The sequence below is a fragment of the Lycorma delicatula genome, chromosome 4 (assembly GCF_047948215.1).
Source record: "Lycorma delicatula isolate Av1 chromosome 4, ASM4794821v1, whole genome shotgun sequence".
Classification (NCBI taxonomy): Eukaryota; Metazoa; Arthropoda; class Insecta; order Hemiptera; family Fulgoridae; genus Lycorma; species Lycorma delicatula.
In genome coordinates, this window is record NC_134458.1 from 115,535,438 (window position 1) to 115,557,329 (window position 21,892).

The 21,892-nt window shown below is 30.5% G+C and overlaps 1 protein-coding gene across 1 annotated transcript in view; it reads left to right on the forward strand.

Moving 5' to 3' along the window:
* Positions 1-300: 300 nt before the first annotated feature.
* The window catches only part of LOC142323786 (uncharacterized), a 36,104-nt gene continuing 14,512 nt past the window's right edge, over positions 301-21,892 (forward strand). Inside the window, exons 1-5 of the mRNA XM_075363993.1 lie at positions 301-677; positions 2,054-2,298; positions 6,256-6,508; positions 18,023-18,175; positions 21,412-21,682. Of these exons, the coding sequence (XP_075220108.1) occupies positions 584-677; positions 2,054-2,298; positions 6,256-6,508; positions 18,023-18,175; positions 21,412-21,682 (1,016 nt within the window). The 5' untranslated portion in view covers positions 301-583. The remainder of the gene's footprint in view (positions 678-2,053; positions 2,299-6,255; positions 6,509-18,022; positions 18,176-21,411; positions 21,683-21,892) is intronic.

A 21,892-nucleotide genomic window follows, 5' to 3' on the forward strand; every position in this document is an offset into this window, starting at 1 on the left:
TCATACATTTCATATCAATCTAAAACGTAGCAGAATGAGTTCCTACATTTCTTGTATTTAAAAAAATAATACATTTTGTCCATTTGGTTTTTCTACGGACGCATTGAGATGTACGGTTTAATAGTCGTCACTAAAAATTAGGATGACTTATTATCAGTTTTGTTTTTTAATAAAATTATTACTAGTGGTCATTTGTAGCTTTGTACCTTAGTTGTGATCAATATTTTTTTAACTTTTCGATTTACCGAAGGTCAGAAGTGTTCGTCATGCCAGATTTATTTTTGTAGAACACTTGTTACTCCCATAGATCGAATCCGATTGTTAAACCGTTTTGTCGTGCATGCAACTTTCAAAGAAACTTTACCAGGCTCTCAACAGCTCTATAATTAATTACTGAATGCTGACTGTTTTATATGTTTTTATCTTATTATTATTACATTTTAATTTTTTCTAAATTGCAAGTTAATGAGTTTTGTGCAGGAGAAACTGTAAACTTTTACGTGTTTGAATGAGTCATTTCTAGGAATGAATTTTATATGCACTAGCTTCGTCAAGTTGTTACACCTCATAAAATGTTGTGAAAATGGGTTTGTGTAGTGGTTATGTTATGAGGAAATTATTGTTTACAGTTATTTATTTGGATTATTTCATTGTATTAGCTGTTCCTTACATTAATAGTAAGTAATCAAACCATTTAAAAATTGTTTTGTCTTTATATGTATTATAATGTTGTTTAAAATTATTTTTACACCATATTTTGAGATTGCGAGGTTAGTGTGCGTACAGGTGAAGGAAAACTACACAAGTGATACAGTTTTAATGAATTTCATTACTGAACTGTATAATTATATTAATATAAGTCTATGCATGGATGTGATCGATATTTTTCTAATTTATCATAACCTTACGACTTTTTGTAGTTCAGTTGAAGTAGTTAGTGATGGATTTGTAGAATTTCATAGGAAAATTAAAAAAAACTGATTTACATTGCGACGTTTAACATTTTTCATATTGTTTCATTATATTTATATGTGGTGAAGTTATTTTAAAATTTTGCTTTAGTTAATGGCCAGTGGTGTTAAACTAGTTTGGCATAATTTAGCTATGTTCTACTGTTTGAATGAAATGAAAGGACGTTACTATTTCAACCGAGACTGCAAACTCCTTACTTTAAAGAAGATATCTATATATGTGCAGATAAAAAAATGTGAAAGTTTTTGTATAAGTTAAAAATGGAACATGTCATTTTGTGTTCAACACTGCCTGAGAAAGTTGAGGATGGTATGCAAAGTTTGAGCCACAGTCATTCGTAAAGTTTTTCTTTTTTTTTATATGCAACAGCACTTAACAAAGTGTTTCTATATGATAATTTGTTGTAGTATGCCTATAATAATAGGTTTCTGTATTAAAATCTATTTTCATTCAATCCAAAAATTTTGCTTAACACATTCTGTCCCATGCATGAGCTGCATATGGTAGTTTTTGTTTACTATGTGATCCACTTTAATGTACACAGTAGAAAAACCTTTCTTCAATGTTATATTAGCCAACAGGATTACATCATCACTTTTATATATATTTATGCATTAGTAGAATAGTGAAATCAGTAACTTGTGTTTTAAATGTGAATGGTGAAGGACAACTACTTTAAAGTGACTATATCTTGCTAATGATTTTCATGGAAATATGACCAACTTTAATGTACAGTTTGTTGAAAATGGCTATTAAGCTCAATTAAAGGTTGGCAGGTGATTTTGTGAACTTTCAAGCTAAATATTCCCTGAAACAGTATTATTAATAATGTTATGACTGACTATTTACACACGGGTAGTAAAATTCAGTTAAAAATCACCACCATGTTCACTTTACTGTATTTAACTAGGGTTCAAAATTATGTAGCATTCTATTCTGTTATTATACAAAATTTTATGACACTATTTAATTGGGGGGATTTTTTATCAGAAGGTTTTTTTTCTTACTGATGAAACTATGTATTGTTTTTCCATCTTTTATAAACTATTTTAATTTATTTTATTGTATTTTTTTACTTTAGATACATTGGATGAAGATAAAGTATGTGGGCTGAACAGAGTCTCTAAGACACTAACTGTTGGCAAAGATGATAGATCTGTTCTAATTATTGGACAGAAAAGGTATTTTTCTGAATTTAGTGGTGAATATCAGTTTCAATGTTCATTCGTTGTAAAAGCTTCATTTAATCAAGGAATTTTTGCTGTTATACAGAAAATGAAATTAAGAAAAAATGCTAGTAGTAATAGTTGCATAGATTATTTGCAGGTATTAATTTTATTATTTTTTATATTAATCATAACTGGTTTTATCTGTTAGTGTAATTACTATTTTTAAATATGCTAAGAGTTTATTTTCATGTACATAATTGTTCAGTGCACAGATTACTACCTTTTTGATATTTTTAATGTAATAAAGTACAAAGTATACCTTCAAAGTTATGGAAAAACCCTATAGTTTCACCTGGTGTTATAGAACTGGTTTAAAGATAAACTATTGTAGAACTAATAATATATATTTAATGATTTTTAGATTTGAGTAGCATTTGTCATAGTGTAATTAATAATATGTACTTTATATAATGTCTTTTATTTTTGGATCTACTTTCAGGAGATAGTATGGCTTGGAGAAGATAATTATAAAAAATTAACTTTTCATTTTCATTACTACCTTCCTCCTGTTTTGTAATGACCGTTTAATAGAAGGTGTTTTGGTAAATGTGCATTATACATTATTTATGGAGTAAATAAATTGGTTTAATTGAGATTAGCTAGGTTTAGTCAGGTTAAGGTTAGGTTGATTTATAAGCAATATATAAATTTTACAGAAACTTAACTCATTTATTTGATGAAGTCACAATTCAAGACTCTGCTCACTTAATCTTATCCAAATCTAACCTTATTGTTAACTAAATTTAACTGAAACAAAATCATTTAATCTGCAAATAATGTATTATTACATGTGTATGGTGAAAAATAACAAAATTTTGGGGTGTAACAAAAATTCACTGAATAAAAATAGCATTGTATGTAACTTTTTAAAGAATTTTTTCAGGTTTTTTATTTTGGGTTATTGTGCATGACTTTCTGTTAAAAATTATTTATTGCTTTGTAAAAGAAAATGTAAAACGTAAAGTGAAATTAGATCAGTACAGTGATATCACATGAGTAGAAATCAGTTATGTTAATCGTTTTAATTGCGTACAATCCTCTCCTTAGTAGGAAAGTCAACACTGAACAGTCTTTTGGTAATATGCATGGTTTAGATGTATTTTAGTAAACCATCAGAGAAACAAGAACTAATGCAAATAATATTAAAATAATTTTCATATAAAATATTTTTTTTTATTTTGTAATTTTGGCTTTTCATATCTTCTATTTCATTCTTTAATATATCTTTCTAATTTCATTCTGCTCTTGTAATTTTATTCTGTAATATATCTTTAAAAAGCCTTTCTTTTCAATTGTAAAAGAAGAAAAAAAACTATTTTTTGATAAGATAGTGGATTAAATATAAATAGTCAGTTCTACTTTACAAAACTAAAGAAATAAATTCTAGCTAAGATTATGCTAAAAAAATAGCTTTCACACTTTTCCTACCAAATGATTCATTTTGTGAGTAATAAAATATTTACCAGAATGAAGACCTTTTATCAAATAATTAGTTGCCTACAGTTGAGAGTAATGTCATTTTTTTTTGCAAAATGATTGGTACATGAGTCACTATATTATTGATGTATTTAAATAGGAAAAGCAATGAATTGTTATTATTCATCTTGTTATTATTACAATAAAGTTAATATTGCTTATGAAGCAAATAAATTAATGAGTTGAAAAGTGCAGAAGGCTGTAAAATTTATTTCTTGTTATATATTTCTTCAGTACATCACAACTTATTTTTTTATTGAGCCTACTTATATATTATTTTACTTTTATTTTATAATTATGTTTAATTTATTAATAGCATTTTAGTCCTTTTTCTCTTCCAGTTGAAAAGGTTTTAAGTGAAAAAAACAAATATTTTGTACAGTAATACAATTTATCTTATTTAATGATTTATAATATTTTCTATCATTCATTTCATGAGGTTTAAAAAGTTTTCCCAATTTTTTGATATGTGGTGCATTAGTACTAAAGGCTCAGATACACTCAAAAACATAATATTTAGGAAATATTGAATTGTGTTTTATACATTTCGGAATCGGTTACTTAAAATTTCCAAAAGTGGTTGTGTAAAAAAAAAAAATTGTAGTTTCAAATGTTATAAAAATGATTTCAAATGATTTGCAATATACATTTGATGAAAAATGTGAATTAAAAATCAGTATTTTAGTGCACAATTTGTAGCTATAAAAGTTAATACAGCTTTGAAATGTTCTTTCAAAGTGTCTAGAAACACTTTTTCAAAACTGTGATTAAAATAATATTTCTATGAATGATGGTTAAGTACACTAGTAGGATCAACATAAGGCTCAAATAAGAAACAGGTGAGGGGGAAGTAGTTGCATGTGGAGTTATTGTACTATTTCAGATTTTCCACATTAAAAGGATTAATTGTTTGATTTGTAACAAATTAATTTCATAGAAGGATATTGTCAGTTTTAAACTTGATCTCTGTTATAGGGGTTACACTCAAGGGTGAATCAAATTTAAATGGTAATTTTGCTATTTATGCAGCAAGCAGTTCCAAGTTGGATGGCAAAGTGGCAATTAATTTTTGTTGTGTTAGAGAGGGTGAATCAGCTTGGTTAGCTCCTAGCTCCTCCGCTCTGTTTTGTCATCAGTACAATTATGAGTGAGCAAGAGGTTTTGTCGTCTGTTGCACAATGTATAATCATAAAGATAATAACTAATGAAGACGTTAAACCTATGGAAATTAACTAGTTTAAAGGTACAGTTTGAGGATGCTACACTGTCCCAGAATCGAGTGTATGCATGGGCCAGATAATTTAAGGGTGGGTGAGAGTGTAGAAAATGAAAGTTGTGATCGATGACCAATGTCAAGTCTCAAGAGTTTATTAAAGGTGATCGCTGGTTCACTGTTGAACAAATTATTTCAGAAGTGGGTGTCAGCTATGGAAGTGCTTAATCCATTATCACTGAACATCTGGCTTTTGAAAAATTAGTGCTCAATGGGTTTTGAAGTTGTTGACCGAAAATCAAAAACAGGTCAGATTTGGTGCATTGTCACAACGTGAATCCATCACTACACCCCGGAGTTAAAAATGGCGAGTAAGGAATGGCAAAGAAAGGATGAGGGCCACCCAGTGAAGGCCAAAACCTATCTGTCAGCCAGAATAATTCTTGCAATGATTGTTTTGACTCAAGGGCAGTTTTACTTACTATTTTTCTACACAATCAACGAATGGTGAATTTGGAATACTATTGGCAGCTGCTACAGTCAACAAAAGCCACCTACTGGAACCAAAGATGGGGTATGCTTATCAGAGATGTCATCCTTCTCTATGACAATGCCAGGCCGCACCCCCTTGATTTCGATATGGGATAAATTGGAAAAAATGCACTGGGAAACTGTTGACAACTCTCCCTACAGTCCAGATTTGTTCCCCTGTGATTATTTTTTTTTTTGCACCCTTGAAAGAATCACTTAGAGGAGAACAATTTGAAAACAATGAAGATGTCATCGAGGAGTACATGTGCAATTGGTTGATGACTCGTCCTCAAATTTTTTATGAACAAAGAATATTCAAGCTTCCAAATCATTGGCAAAAGTATGTAGATCATGCAGGAGATTATGTAGAGAAATGATGAAGGTATGAATTATGTATATTATTCATCAATAAATTTATAAAAATAAATTTTCATTTATATTTGATTCGCCCTTGTATATCACATGGTTCATACATATGACACGTTTTATATTTAATTTGATACAATTTTCTTGTACTTTACTGTGTTGTGCTTTAAGAACTTAGCTGTGTTATAGATTAGTTCTTTTATGAAAATCTAAGTTAAGGAAAACTGGGCATGATTTGTATTTTAAAAAATAAGAAAAATGAGATAATTAAATTTTGTGCTCTGGCATCCTTTAATAGTTTAGTATCAAAAAAAGCATTCAGTAGTAAAAACTCTGCTAATTGTCTATGTGCAGTGAAGCTGTAGAAAATTGGTATAAAAAGTACGCTTTTCTGTGAGCTTTGTGATCCAATTATATTTTTATTGAATTTGTATTGTTTATAATTACTATTTTTTTTTTTTTTTACAGTTTTGTCATTTTAAATCAAATTCTGTTGAGGAATTGACTGGAATAAACTTTATTAAATGCAAATTTGGACGTCAGTATTGTGGTGAAGTAATGTTGCCATCTAAATTTGAAGAAACCAATAAAGCGTATCCATATAATCCTAATGCTTTTGAGGATGAAGGTGGCGAGATTGCTGTTAAAATATTTATATCGCCTAAGAGTTTGTTACCAAATGAGTCACTTGATTTGGTTATTGCTTTTACTGCTTATCAACGTATGTATACCATTATTAGTAATTATCTAAATTTCTTATTAAGTTATTTGAATTAATTAGTTGGCAAAGCTGAATATGAAAATATTATGTAGTTGAAATTTCATTGTATGTTAAGAATACCTATGTAAAATGTAGGTTCTCATTTCAAGACATGGAATGTAACTACTGCAGGGAAGTGAACTTGATATCTTGCTTTTCCTGTTCTTTATTAATGAGTGCCCTCAAAAATCTTGAACTATCCATTGTTATCCTCTTTGCAGATGACATAACTGAATCTTTATCAGGCAGTCTTTTAACAACTTAGCTGCCGGTCTCGTGCCGGCACGAGACGCGGGGTGTACGGTGAGGGGCCGGTCTCGCGCCGGAGTGAGATGCCTACCGACCAACTTTTATGAGCCAGTACGGCGCCAGCATCTCGTGAAGTAACATGCTAACGTGTCTGCACTGCGCTTGAACGTTCTAACTTAGTTGGCGAACTATTGGTTTTTAGTTATCTTTTATAATTTTTTTATTGCGCCTGCAATATGAGTACGAGAAAGGGTCCGCCATGTGCCAAAAACAAAGGTTGGTCGAACCGGATGACATACAAGATAGTGATATTGAAGAGGAATTATTTGGAAATTGTGACGAAGAAGATGACTATCAGCCAGGTAGTGATTCTGAGGAGTATTCGTCAGACGAAGATCGTAATCAGGGCTTGACGTTCGAGCAATTCCCACTAGTAAATATCGAGTTACGGCCTACTCCTTCACACGAGATGAACCATCTACTAGCGGATCTACATCGAACTGGACGAGTACAGGTGACATGAAAAACTTGCATTTTAACTAAATCAACGCTTTTTCCGGTGTGGTCAACGGCCATGAACCAATTAATCATTTAGATTTCTTTTTCGACCAAGAATTACTTTCTATGATTTGTATGGAAACAAATGCTCAAGCTGAAAGATTAAAATCAGTAAATGAATCTGTAAAGGGCAGAATAAAAGACTGGAAAGAGCTAAGTATCCCAGAATTGAAAATTTTTCTTGGTTTACTGCTTCATATGGGTACTATTAACCTCAACAGGCTGCAAGATTATTGGAAAACTGATAGACTTTTTAACATTCCAATCTTTAGGCAGTAAATGTCTCGAAATAGGTTTCTATTAATACTGCGATGCTTGCACTTCACTTCGGATTCAGAAAGCGAAGATCCGCTTTACAAAATCCGAAACATAATTGATTACTTTAATAAAAAGATGGAAGATTGTTATTACCCATGTAAAGAATTATCATTAGATGAGAGCATGGTGCTTTGGAGGGGGCGTCTTGCATTTAAACAATATATCAAAAATAAACGCCACAAATACGGTGTGAAGTTATACATGCTCACCCAACCTGATGGACTAATATTGAGGTTTCGTGTATATACTGGTGGCAGAGATATTGATGCATCTGGAAAAGGTCATGCGGAAAAAGTAGTGATGCATCTGATGGAAGTAAAGTTGGGAAGCGGCCATGAACTTTATATGGATAATTTTTACTACAGTTTTGGCTTTGCTAAACGACTTCTGAAAAATTACACCTATTGTACAGGTACATTTCCTAAAACTTTGAAGGATAATCCCATTGAAGTGACCGCAAATAAGCTAAAAAAAAGGTGAAAACGTGTCATTGTTTCGAGAATGGGTTCACATAGGTAAATGGCAAAACAAACACCCCGTAATGTACATAACAAACCAGTATGAAAATAAAATGGTACCTGTGGTAAATAAACGTGGCCAGACAAAAGAGAAACCTCAAGCTGTAGCGAAAATACGAGTTTATGTCTGGAGTTGACAGGCAGGATCAACTTCTTGCATTTTACCCCTGCGAGAAGAAAACCCTTAGATGGTATTTGAAAATTGCGATTCACACGCTACAACTCCTTTTTATAAACTCTTATAAAATCTATAACCAATACTCAAGTCAAAGAAAGATGACCTTATACGACTATCGTTTAAACATAATAAATGCTTTGCTGTCAGTAAAATCAGAACCAGAAGTAGGCGCCTCATCAAGATCAGTCGTGTCACGCCATTACATTTGTAAAATTACCAAGACAAATGCAAGATGCAGGATACAGCGAAAAATGTGTCGTCAGTGTCACAAGAACAAAAAACGCACAGACACGTCCTACCAATGTGCAACCTGTGTTGAAAAGCCTGGACTTTGTCCAGAGTGCTTTGATACATACCACATCGAACACAATTTATTAGAATAAGTCAGCTAATTTTACTTTTTTACGAGTTTCATTTAAATTTAAAATGATTTTGGAAGATTGTTGATTAATAAATAATTATTGTTCTGAAAATGATTACAAAAATATAAATAATAAACGATTTATGTGAATTCAAGTCTGTAAAATCATGATCTCGCACCGGTGCGAGACCCGGCACTGATAGAGAGAATTCCTTTCGCAGTGCCGGTCTCGTGCCGGTGCGTGATATTTTTATTTCTTATTTTTTTATTTTAATTACCTTATATATGCAAATGGTACCTATTTAATAACATTTGAATCCTTTTTAAACAAATAAACAACAAAAAAGAAAGTTGGCTTCTGACTGATTCCCATGTTCAAGACACTGGCAGTGAAGCTGTTAAAAGAAATTGAAAATTTTATGGTAGCAGTTTAAAAAATTATTCAGTGGTTGGATTCCATATATCATGGGTGTAACCATCTAAATTAGGATAAAACTGTTACGTGCACTTCTTAGGTAAACATAACATTGTTGATCATATTGATAGAATAACCAGTAATAATAACAGTAGATAGTACTTCTGTTACATATAAAGCAAAATTTATGGGTATTTTATTACATGACACGATGTTTTCATGTGATTGATTTTGATCTGCCAAAAAAATTAAACTACTGTTTTGCTTTGAAGCACTTCAATAAAATGCTAAGCTTTTCATAAATATTAAATATTTGTTATGCTTATGTATATTCCCATAATATATGATATTATAGTCTCTATATAATTCCCATTTCTGTATTAAATGAGATATGTGACGATATGCCTCTTTGTTTTAATTCCTTATCTGTAAAAGGGTTAAACCGTATCAAATCATATAGCCATTTTTGTTCAAATTTTTAGTTTTTATAAAACTGTTACTAGGAGATCTCTGTATCTATATGAATGTAAAACTGTCATCAAGAATTTTTTTGGGGGATTATTTTTTTTCGGCAACCATTTTTGTTTGCACAAATTCCTAGTTTTTCACAAATGTGTTTTATGGAAAATCATGTAACTCCCTTATTTATAAAGATATGATAATTTAAAAAGCAGAATGTTCAGCATGAAATTGCGTAAATTGATTGTTTAAATTATTTTCATACAAGTATTTAGGAAGTTGGTAAAAAAAAAAAAAATTAATATAAAATGAATTTACCATTAAAATTCAATTTTCAAGGCCAGTATTTTACATGAAGGAAAAGAGTCACATTGATTATTTTTTCCTGTCAAAGTTATTTTGTAACATGCTTGGAATTTATGTTTCAGCCAGGAGTCGTATGTCCTTTTTTCCCCTAGAGGCCTTCAAAGATGGCCAATTGGCTGTTTTCAACCATTTTCAATGCCTTATATCTAAAAAGGGACTGAGTGAAAAAATTTGAAAATTTTATAGGAAACACTTCTTCCAAACTTAAACATGCTGCATAAATTTGATTATTGAGACTTATCTAGTTTAGGAGTTTCAGAGCACCAAAGTTGGTTGAAAATATACTAAGTTCTTAGGCGGCTGATAATGGTTGTTTATGTCTTTACCACCTGATCCTCTCTATTTATGGTTATATAAGCTTAAACATGATTTAATAATAATTTTACATGACTAAAAAGTTAAGTACATAAGTATAAAACACCATGTTCTGATCGTTTAAGGGTAAAAATATGTATGATAAAATATTCCAATTTAACTACCAGTACTTAATTTGTATAATGTGCTGGCATTACAACTCAAGCCCACAAAGTTAAAAAAGTACAAATTGTCATTATAGACCAAAAAAAAAACTAATTTTATTATAGCTTGGAATAAAGCCTAATCACTGTAGCAACAGGACATTCATGCTTGAACTTGTTGAGGTATAAACCTCCTCCATCTGACCACACAAAACCTGTGACATAAGTGGGATCAGTTCAGTTGAGTTGGTTGAGTGAAATGCTTTGATTTTATTTAAGGTTTCTTTCTTTTAAAATTCTTTACTGTAGTTATTTTGTTTAGGCTTTTAGGATATATTTATGTACAGCAGTTAATCATTTAAGATTAAGAATTTTTGTTGAAATTAAAAATATTTGTCATTATCATAAATTTAGAGATTTAGAAATTTCAATCACATATTTTGAAGAAGGTGTTGTGATCCCTTAAAAACTCACAAAAAAACCTGGAAAAAATGGCTTGCATAGTATACTTCTTGCTACTTCTTGAGCATCTTTCTAAGCCAACATATTTTAATATAAATTTAATACCTGTTAAAGCCCTTTGCCAACAGGTGCTTCAAAAATCTTTAATAACAAATCAGTAAGCGATCCTGGCAAACGAAGAAATGAAGATGAATTTATTTCTAAAGCATATGAACTTGTTGAAAAAACATCTTTGTAATAGGTTAGCTCAGTAAGTGGAACATTAAAACTCTCCTATTTATAAAATAATGAAATTAAATAAAGAACAAAGGCATTCTACACTACAGAAAAACTGAAAAAATTGCGGCTGCTGTAAAAAGAAAATTGGAAACCTCATTTGGCGAGGACTTTGAAGAAAAAAATCAGCCTAGTTGTAGCATACAGGTAAATTAGTATGAAAGTCTGATTGTAAAACTCAAAGAAAAATGTAAATTGGCTAGTAAAGATAATAAAATCAAAATTATCAGCCTTTTGCCAAATTCATGGTCAAGAAATAAGATTATTGAAGAATTTAGTGTATTTCATCATCTAGTAAATATGACAAAGCAGTTAGTGAAGGATCAAGATAATCTTTAAAAAATTCATTGTAACAAGGTTAGTGAAGAAGTTGTTAAGAATGTAATTTTATTTTACAAAGATGATTAAAACATTCGATTGTGTCCAGGGAAGAAAGAATATGTTTCAACACTCATAAACAACATTAAAGTATGTAAACAAAAGCAATTAATCTTGATCTTCCTAAATGAGCTCTAGTCTGTGTAAGCTAAAATACTGTGACCATAAAATAGGCCAGTCAATGTTTTGTTCTTTGTGCCCAAAATGGTGTGTTCTTCCAGGTTCATCTGATATACACAGTGTCTGTGTCTCCAAATATCATCAGAATGCTAAATTGATTGATGGAGCTAAGCTTAATGCAAGTTACAGAGGTTTGATTGATTTCCTTGTATGTGATTGTGAAAAAGAAAAGTGTATGTGAATGACTGAAGAGTGTCCTGGGCCAGAAACTATAGGAGATTTTATTTCAGGAAATTGACAATTGGATGAAATTTCATTCAAACAGTGGTGCAAACTGATAGGGCTGAACTCATTACCCAAATCCAACCAAGTGATGAGTATTGATTTCACTGGCAGACAAACTCATGACTTTAAAGTCAAATCACTTTATTTCTAAAGTTCAGTCCAAATATTTCAGGGAACTCAAAACCTTGGTGATGGTGGATGTCTCATTATCGGAGACTTTTTTTGAAAATTATACCTTCACTGTTCAAGATGAAATTCAAAGCTTTCATTGGACAAACTCAGGCTTTTCTGCATTTATTTGTGTTTACTTTAAAAAAGAAGGTAAAGTTTGTTGTAAGAGCTTGTGTGGTATTTCTCATGATACTGCTGCTGTATACACTTTTCAACGACATTAATAAATGAGATTAAGAGTGTGTTACCTGATGTTATGAAATTGATATATTTTAGCAATGGTGCCAGTAGCCAATATAAAAATAAGAATTTCATCAATTTATGCCAACAATAAACAATTTTGGAATATTGGCCGTGGAATTTCTTTGCTTCTTCTCATGGCAAGAACTCTTGTAATGGAATTGGAGGCATGACCTAGCAAGAGGTGACAAGGGCATGCCTGCAAAGGTCATATAATGACAAAATTTTGACTGTAATAAATATGTTTAAAATTTGCATTGACAAAATTGCAGGTGTAAAATATATATTTGTTCCATCAGAAGAAATACAGACCACAGAGGACAAACTTAAACAGAGGTTTGAATTTTGCTTACAAGTAAAAGTTATAAGAAATTACTGTTAGTTCATTCCTTTAAGTGTTAACCGAATAAGATGTCCTACATCAAGATCAGAGAAATTTGAAGACCATCAAACATCTGTTCTGTTTACTAACACAAACTCTTTAGGAATCCAAGATAACATTGCTTGTATATGTGATGTTAAATGGTGGATTGGAAGACTGAAGGAGAAAACTGATGAAAATAGTGTTGTTCTGGTTGATTTTTTTTCATTCATCAGGTCCCAAATCATCCTTTCAGTTATAAAAAAAAATGACATTGTTGAGGTTTCCGTAAAGAATGTTTTGAGAAAAATAACTCTCTTAGAATTAACGACCATTTCTGGAAGAACATATAATATACCAGAAAAGTTGTGCAGTAGAATCTCATCAATTTTTAATTTTTCAAAGAAATACTAAAATTATAATTTGTCAAACATCACTTTTAGCTAAACAATATTAATGGCTTATATTCTTTATGCTCTGACACATTAACAGTCTTATGGTTTGTTGTACAATAAACTTGTATCATATACTATTGGAATGAAATTTATCTGTTTTATTAGTAAAAAAACACATAACATACTGACATTATTATATTACATTACTGCACTCTTAAAGTGTGAAAATACTCTGGTATTTTCGACCAAATTTAGTGCTCTGCAACTCCTAAACTAGGTAAGTTTCGGTAATCAAATTTTGTTTATGTTTGGAAGAAGTGTTTCCCATAAAATTCTCACATTTTTTCACGCAGTCCCTTTTTAGATATAAGGTACTGAAAATGGTTGAAAACAGCCAATCGGCCATCTTTGAAGGCCTCTAGGAAAAAAAGGAAGTATGTCTCCTGGCTGAAATTTAAGTTCCAAGCCATGTTATAAGATATCTTCTACAGGAAAATATAATCAATGTGAGACTCTTTTCCTTCATGAAAAATACTAGCCTTGAAAATTTAATTTTAATTGTAAATTCACTTTATATATATGTGTATATTTTTTTGACTAACTTCCTTAATACTTGTAAGAAAATAATTTAAACAATCATTTTAGAGAATTTCCTGTTGAACATTCTTGTTTTGAAATTATTATATCTTTATAAATAAGGGAGCTACACGGTTTTCCACAAAATACGTTATTTGTGATAAAAAGGAATCTGCACAAACAAAAATGGCTGCTGGAAAAAAAGAATCTCTAAAAAAATGTTAATTATAGTTTTGTGTTCTTTCAGGTATTATTAACCCCTGGTAAAAATATTACAACAATAAAAAATGTTCAGCAACCAAAATTATTTTTATTGTAAGATTTGAAATGTATTGACCAAAAAATCATTCTTTCACTTCAACATTTGTCTACCTGTTGCCTGATAACTTTGTAAACTTTGTACTTAAATTAAGTTTATTTCTTTTATCTTAATTGTTTGAGAGACTTTTTACTGAGTTTTTAGCTTTCTTAATGCCAGTTAATGTGATCTCATCCCAACTCTTCCCAACTAGCTGATTGGCAGTGAAAAATCAGTATCTCTGTCTTCCTGGGAAAAAACCATATTGTTATACTCTTAATGTTCAGTCCTCTCTATTCTGTTTAGAATAATCATTTCAATAATTTCTGCACATTTTAATCAATATTATTCCTTTAAAGTTCATTCATTGCCTTTTATTTCGTTTTTATTATTTTCTTTAAGGCACTATATCATCCAATCACCAATTGCCTGTTGTTCTTTTTCTCCATATACAGCTGAATAGTCCGTATAACCACTGTATATCAACTGGGCTATTCATTAGTAACATTTTCACTGTTTCTTGTGTGAGCTTTGAGAATTCTCTCCTCTCTTCCTTCTTATTGCTGTCTTCACTTCATTTAAAATTAGATGCTCTATTTCTCCCCTCCCCCGCACTTCCTAAACCTCTTAACTCTCCTTCACTCTAATTTATACTTGAATTTAACAAATTTTCAAAATACTCTTTTGTAATTGAAATCTGTGGACTTTTCTGTAATTGACACATCTTACTTTGTTTTATTTTTCATCATTTTATAGAATATTTTCTTGTCTTCATGTTTTTGTTGTTTTTTTTTTAATATAGTTAAGAGAATCTTTCTCAAGTCATTCTTTTCTCTTCTATAATTTTTAAAATTATTCCTCTTCTATGTCCTATATTTTACATATCCCTCTCTATTTAGTGATTTTGTTGTTTTGTTTTCCCTTCTTTCAAGCTTGTTTTATTATTTAACTGCAGAAACAGAGATGTACTCATTCCATCAATCTATTTGTCTTCCCTTCTGAAAGCCTTCTTTTTCAACAAATTTTCAGCCACCTATGTTATATAAAACCTCTTTTATTTATAACTCTTTTATATATTAATATTATTTTGTATATCAAGGAAATATTTCTATTTTCCATTTACTTCATTAACTTCATTCTTTGGTACTCTAAATGTTAAACTTGACATCTTCTCTGTTTTCCTCAGCTTCCAGTATTTTATATTTTATTTCTTTCACCCTTTAGAATATATTCATTTGAAATTTAAAAGTCTGTTGCGAATAACTGTGATTCCATTCATAGAAACTTTTGGCATGAAAACAACCCCAAACAAATGCTAACAAATACAAACCCTATATGCTTCATATAATAAAGAATCTATTCATAACATCTACTTTTCCCCACTTCGTCTTTAAAACCTCCATGATGATATTGATATTTACTTAACTCAATATTTACCCCTTTAAATTCATCATAGAAAGCACATTTCTCTCTTAACTGCTTAGTTGGGAAGACATCCTTAAACAATTCTAATAACTCCTGCTAAATTTTTGAATTAATGATAAAAGTTGGTTATATTCATTATTGATTTCAAACTACATTACATAGATATTTTGGTGAAATTGAACTATATTTTGGTGTTATTGGAAAATGCTCTTTTTCTTATATGTAGGAGGAAACTATTGAAATTATTGTCTTTTAATTTTTAGACTTGCATATTTAGTAATTCTAGACTAGTAACTTGCATATTTAAAAAATTTCTATATCTAGTTCAACAATTTTATAAAATTATATGTGATTTTGTCTTTATTTGAAGCACTAAAAATCCAAGAACAAAGTAGGTTTATTTTGCATTACAATATTTTTTAATTTAGTTATTGTGTTTGGAGACTGTTCTGATACAATTATTATTAAATCTATCTTACAAGGGCTATTTGGAAAGTAGCTTCCGATTCGTTATTAAAAAAAAAAAAAAAATAATTGATAAAAAAACAATGTATTATATACATCTTACAGCTACTTTTCGACATAATTACCATCCAAATTAAAGCACTTGTCATATCTGTAAACAAGTTTTTGAATACCGTCATCATAAAACTCTGCTACCTGTGAATTAAGCCAGGTAGTAACACTGTTTTTCAACTCCTTGTCATTTTCAAAACACTGTGTCGCTAACTATTTCTTCCATTTTGGGAAAAAGTGATAATCGCTGGGAGCCAAATCAGGGCTATATGGAGGATGGTTAAACAACTCCCATTTGAAACTGTTGATCTGGCATTGAGTGCTTACTGTAGTATCTGGACGAGCATTGCCACGAAGAAAAACAGTGCCCAGCAAGCACAAAATTTGTGGAAGCCTAACCTATTGGTTTTGATTTCATACAGCACTGTTCGTGATATGTGAGGAAGACGTTCAGATAATTCTGCTGTTGTGAATAGACGATTTTCTTGAATTTTCACATCGATACTTGCAAAAAGTTCATCTGTGACAATTGAGGATTGACCACTTCTTTCATTATCGTGAATGTTTGTTCGATCTTCCTGAAATGTATGGCACCAATTTCTTACCCACTGACAGTCATGATATTCCTTCCTTACAGTGCACAAAATTCATGATGAATTTCAGCAGCTGACAAGTTTTTGTGTGAAGGAAATGGATGACAGCATGCACTTCACAGTTGGTGGAATTTTCTATGACAACAGTCGTTTCAAATGAGAGTTTTACAGGAACAAACAAGTGATCGATATTTCCAATAACACTACTAGAACTACACTGAACTGGGCTATTCAACTGTATAAAAATAGAATCACTACCCCCCACTCCTTTGCGTAATACCTAGAACTGGAAGTTAATTTCCAATTAGTCCTTGTTTGTTCTGTGTTACTCTTACACTCAGTATATTTTTATTTTGTATAGAGTTTGCAAAAAAAGAATATTGAATTTTAAAGCTATTTAATTTTCTTACTTCTGACTTAACAGTAATGAATTGCAAATAAAATGAAAGAGTTATTCTTACAGTTTTTTGTTACAAGTATTGAATGTGAATACCTTGACAAACTTCCAACTGGTCAGGAGATTTTGTCTCGTACTTTAACCAGCATGCAGCATGTTTGGCCTACTGGAAGTGATACCTACTTCAGTCCTTTGCTTAAAATACTATCGGTAGGTAGGGGAGGCACATACATAGGATACTTTATAAAACCCTGAAGTAAAAAAATCACATGTGTCAGATTGGATGACCATGGAGGCCACCGCAAAAAAGCTCTGTCTTGGATACATGTCGACCAAAAATGTCATTTAATCAGTCCTGTATGGAGTTATTCCAGTGAGGAAGCGCACCATCTTGTCAAATAAAATTCTCTGGTCCATCTTGCAGTTGAGGAAAGAGCCGCCATGCATGCAGCAAATCCAAAAAATCTGCACGGCTGTACCTGCTACTAAAACTGTTCTTTTTGCTCTTTGATTCTAGTCCAAAATCAACACTGAACACCCCATGTAAGAGATAAAACCTTGATATCCATTTTTATTCACTGTATGCCTTGGCATATTCTTAATTTCAACATTCAGATTTTTTTTTGCTTAATTTATTATTTTATATATTATTCTTGCTACTTTTAAATCAGTTATGTTTGGGGATTCTTTATAGTTAATATAACTATATTAAAAAAAAACAGTATATATAAATATATATATATAGAAAAAAATTTAACTGAATTTTTACCTTTGTACTTCATTTTTAGTTCAGTTGACCCACTTAATTTTCATTATTGTCACATTTCATTATCTGTTCAGGAAATTAAAAATTAATTCATTAGTTGTAATAATATTATCTAGAAATAAATTTGAAGAAAATTGTAAAGGAAAATTAATCTCTTACCATATTTCTATTCATTAATTTTAGGAATTTTTGTTGCACATAGTATTATATTTTTTCAAATTAGTATAACATTTTATTAGATTGTGAGGACTCTTGTCTGTCAATAGTGTGTGTTCAGATTGCAGCTGATTCTTCATTGAAATAATTTATATCTTTGTTTATTATTCTTTTATTTAGGATGTGCAAGAGACCTTGGCAGCTACAAAATGTGTTATCGTAATGCCAATGGTAGTGGTATTAATTCTGGTACTTGTATTTATAAGGAGCATTTTAATGATGGAGTTGTAAATTGTCCATATATAGGATGTGCTGATGAGTGTGAAGGAAAAGGTAAGTACTTCATTACTTTGTGACAGTTATAGTGTTTTATATGTATTATAATTCAGGGCAAGGTATGACAATTGTGCCATATCTTTCCACTTTATCAGTTTATTAGACTTAAGGGTTATGAATTGTCATGAAATGAGAAATTCTACAATTTTGGGAGTAAATTCTGTTTGTTTGTGTATGCATATGTGAACATGTATATGCTATATAAATCTGTTCAACCTAAGTACAGAATTAATAAATAAAATAAAATAGGATGACACCTACCTAATTCCATACTTATGCAAGAGCGCTTTTGTGAGTTACTCGCACAATCAGTTGCTGCATATAATTTTCTTTTGTCAAATCATTCATATCAAATTACATATTAAAATTGAAATTAAAAATCATCCTATACTGTACTTTAGATTTAAAATTGTTAAAAGATCCCTTTCCAAATTAAAATCAAAACAGAAATAAAACTAAAGATTTTTAAATTCCAACTTTTTTTTAATTTAAAATTTTAATTAAAATTAAAAATATTTATATATTTGCAATTTTTAATTTTAATTTAAATTTTTAATTAAAAAAAAAACTTTGAATTTAAAATTTTTTGTTTTATTTCTGTTTTGATTTTAATTTGGAAAAGGGTCTTTTAATAATTTTAAATTTTAAGTATTGTATAAAATAATTTTTAATTTTAATTTTAATTTGTAATCTGATACCAATGATCTGAAAAAGTTATGTGGAGCAACTGATGATACGAGTAACTCGCGAAAGCACTCTTGCATGAATAGTGGAATAAGGTAGGTGTCATCCTATTTTATTTTATTTATAAATTTTGTACTTAGGTTGATTAAACTAATATAATATATATAAAGGTGCATTATGAAATTCTCCAGGAATTTTAATAACCTATTTTACTTGTGAAAATAATGGAGAAAAAAAATCATATAAATCTATATCCTAAAATGCTGTGTTTGCAAGTTATGACCAAGGAAAGATTTTGCTCAGTTTTCAGCTACCCTGGTGAAATGAAATCATACTAAAATTTTTAGGACATTCGTTAAGGGACAGAATTAGTATTTTTTTTGTGGTTTTTGACCCGAAAAGTCGAATAAAATAGGTCCCAGAACCATATGTGCAGTAGATTTTGAGAAATCTGGGGTGAAAACCAATAAATTGGGGTAAAAATCCCTGTTTATTATGTTTGACATACAACTTTGTTAAATTGGTAATAAACACTAAAAATTTTAAAGAAAACTTGTAAAGAATTTAATTCTGAACAAAATGGTGGAAGATAAGTTGAATAAACAAATAAAAGTTAGAAATAATCAAATTTATGTATTTTATGTAATGTTATGTGGAAATAAGTACATTACTACATTTGTCAGAAAAGTATTTATTTAATGTAAACAAAAAACAGATTTTTTTTTGGTGATGTGATAAATTTGCAAAAACAGAATTTACTGTTAAAAAAATTGCTGTTAAAAAATTAAAGAAAAAACAGGAAATTCTGCAACAGTTGTAAAATAAAAATTACTTAGATAAAAAATTTTTTATTAATGCCAGAAATGCAATAAATTATTTGAAAAATTATTATTTCAAACTTGGCAACAAAATAACAACAGCTGATAAACAAAGCACAATACTCTATTCGTGTTTAATTCTTTCTGTAAGGTACATTAAATATATCGCGTATTGTAAACAATGCTGCCATTAGCAAAGTTTTTTTGTGAATTTTAGTTTGTACGCAGTCAGTTTGCCATTGAAGTAATGGCATTTACTTATTTACAACAGAGGAGTACTCTGATATGATATTCATTTTGGGTGAATTTTGGAACCTTTTTCCGAATTGCAGGATTCCAGTTCCCAAAACAATTAGTGCAATTTTTTGCAGTCTTTGGGAAACAGGTTTTACTACCTAGTATTCGTACCAACTACGAACGATCTGCCCAACAAAATGCTGTTACTGATGAAATTTTCATCGATGCAGTTCAGACGTCAGTATATGATGTCTTTTTAAGCTGATTGAAGTTTTGCATTGGATGGTTTGGAGGAAACAAAACAAGTTCTATCCTTATCATTAACTGCCAGTTTAACAACTACACCCAGGAGATGGTCCGCTTCGCTTGTCTGTCCCTGGAGACAGAGTTCTGCAACTGGTGGAATACAAAATGATAAATCTACAAGTATTTTTTGTTTACCAGTGAGAAATATTTCACTGAAGATGGTGTCAACAACTTATGCAGTTAGCATGCATGGGCAAAAGTAAATCCTCATGAAAGGGTGGAAGGCAATTTTCAACATCGATTGAGCTTGAAGGTATGGTGTGGTCTTCTTCACAATCAGATATTAGGACAGTTGTTCATATTGCCTGGCCACTTAAATGCTGAGGTCTACTTGCACTTTCTTCAAGAAGAATTGCCACAGCAGCTTGAAGATGTTCCTATAGCGCTGAGATGTAAATAATACTTTCAGTATGGTGGTATGCCTCCCTACTTCTCTTGTGCAGTTTCTACTCATTTAATTCATAATTTTTTCTAACTTTTCTTTGTTTTATTCAACTTATCTTACAAAATTTTTTCACCCATTATTTCTCAAAAACCACTAAACCACAAATATAGTTCTGGGACCTATTTTATTCAATTTTTCAGGTCAAAAACCATAAAAAAATCACTAATTCTGCCCTATAATTAACATCCTAAAAATTTTAGTATCACCTTATTAAACCAGGGTAGCTGAAATCCATGCAAAATATTTGACTTGCTTTAACTTGTAAATGAAGCATTTTAGGACATATGTTTATATGAACCTTTTCCATTATTTCAATGATTAAAATAGGTAGTGAAAGTCTTTAGTCAAAATAGCTTTGTGATGCGTGTGCGTGTGTGCATGTGCCCACACGATTATTACATTCATTATTCATAGTGTTAGATGAAATGAATAAGCCCTGCTTAGATTTTTCAAACCACCCTCATGTATACCATAAGTACTTATTGAGAGAGGTCCAATAGTAATGAAGTACAATTTACTCTGTACTGTACTCAGAAACTATGAATACATGCACATTTGTTGGACTGTTCTAAACTATTGTAATAGGTGAAATCTTTGTCCCAAGAGGTCTCTTTGTTCAAAATATGAAAAATATTTTAGATTGTGCAGGATGTTATACGATGTGTAGCATTCAATGTGTCAGTAAGCAGTAAAAAAAGGAATGCAATTAATTATGAATTTATTGTTATTTTTTTTTTTTTCAGATGAGTTGTCTAACATGAGTACAAAAGTGACAATGACAGCAGTTACCAGTATATTCTTATCATTCTTTTTGTTTCTTGGCTGTATTTGGGCTTGTCGTTATTTTGAAATGCTTTGTTGGAGTGTACAGAATATCAGAAGAACACCTTGCAGTAATCAACATGATGCAGAAGAGAATGTTGAAGATACATTTGCACCTTCAGCACCTAGCCTTACAGAACATTCACCAGATAAAGATCTTCCACCAAGCTATGAAACGCTGTTCCCGGATAGGTAAAATGTGCTGTTAGTAATATTATTTATGAAATTGTGATATAATATAATGTAATTTCATTTATAAATGATTGTTATTAATATTTTTAGTATTATAATTAAATTTTTTGTGAATACATTAAAATATTATTTTGTGCTTTGTATGATATTATTTAGCCATGCATGCATTTAGAATATTTTTTATCATACAGTATTTCCATTTTGTCTCTA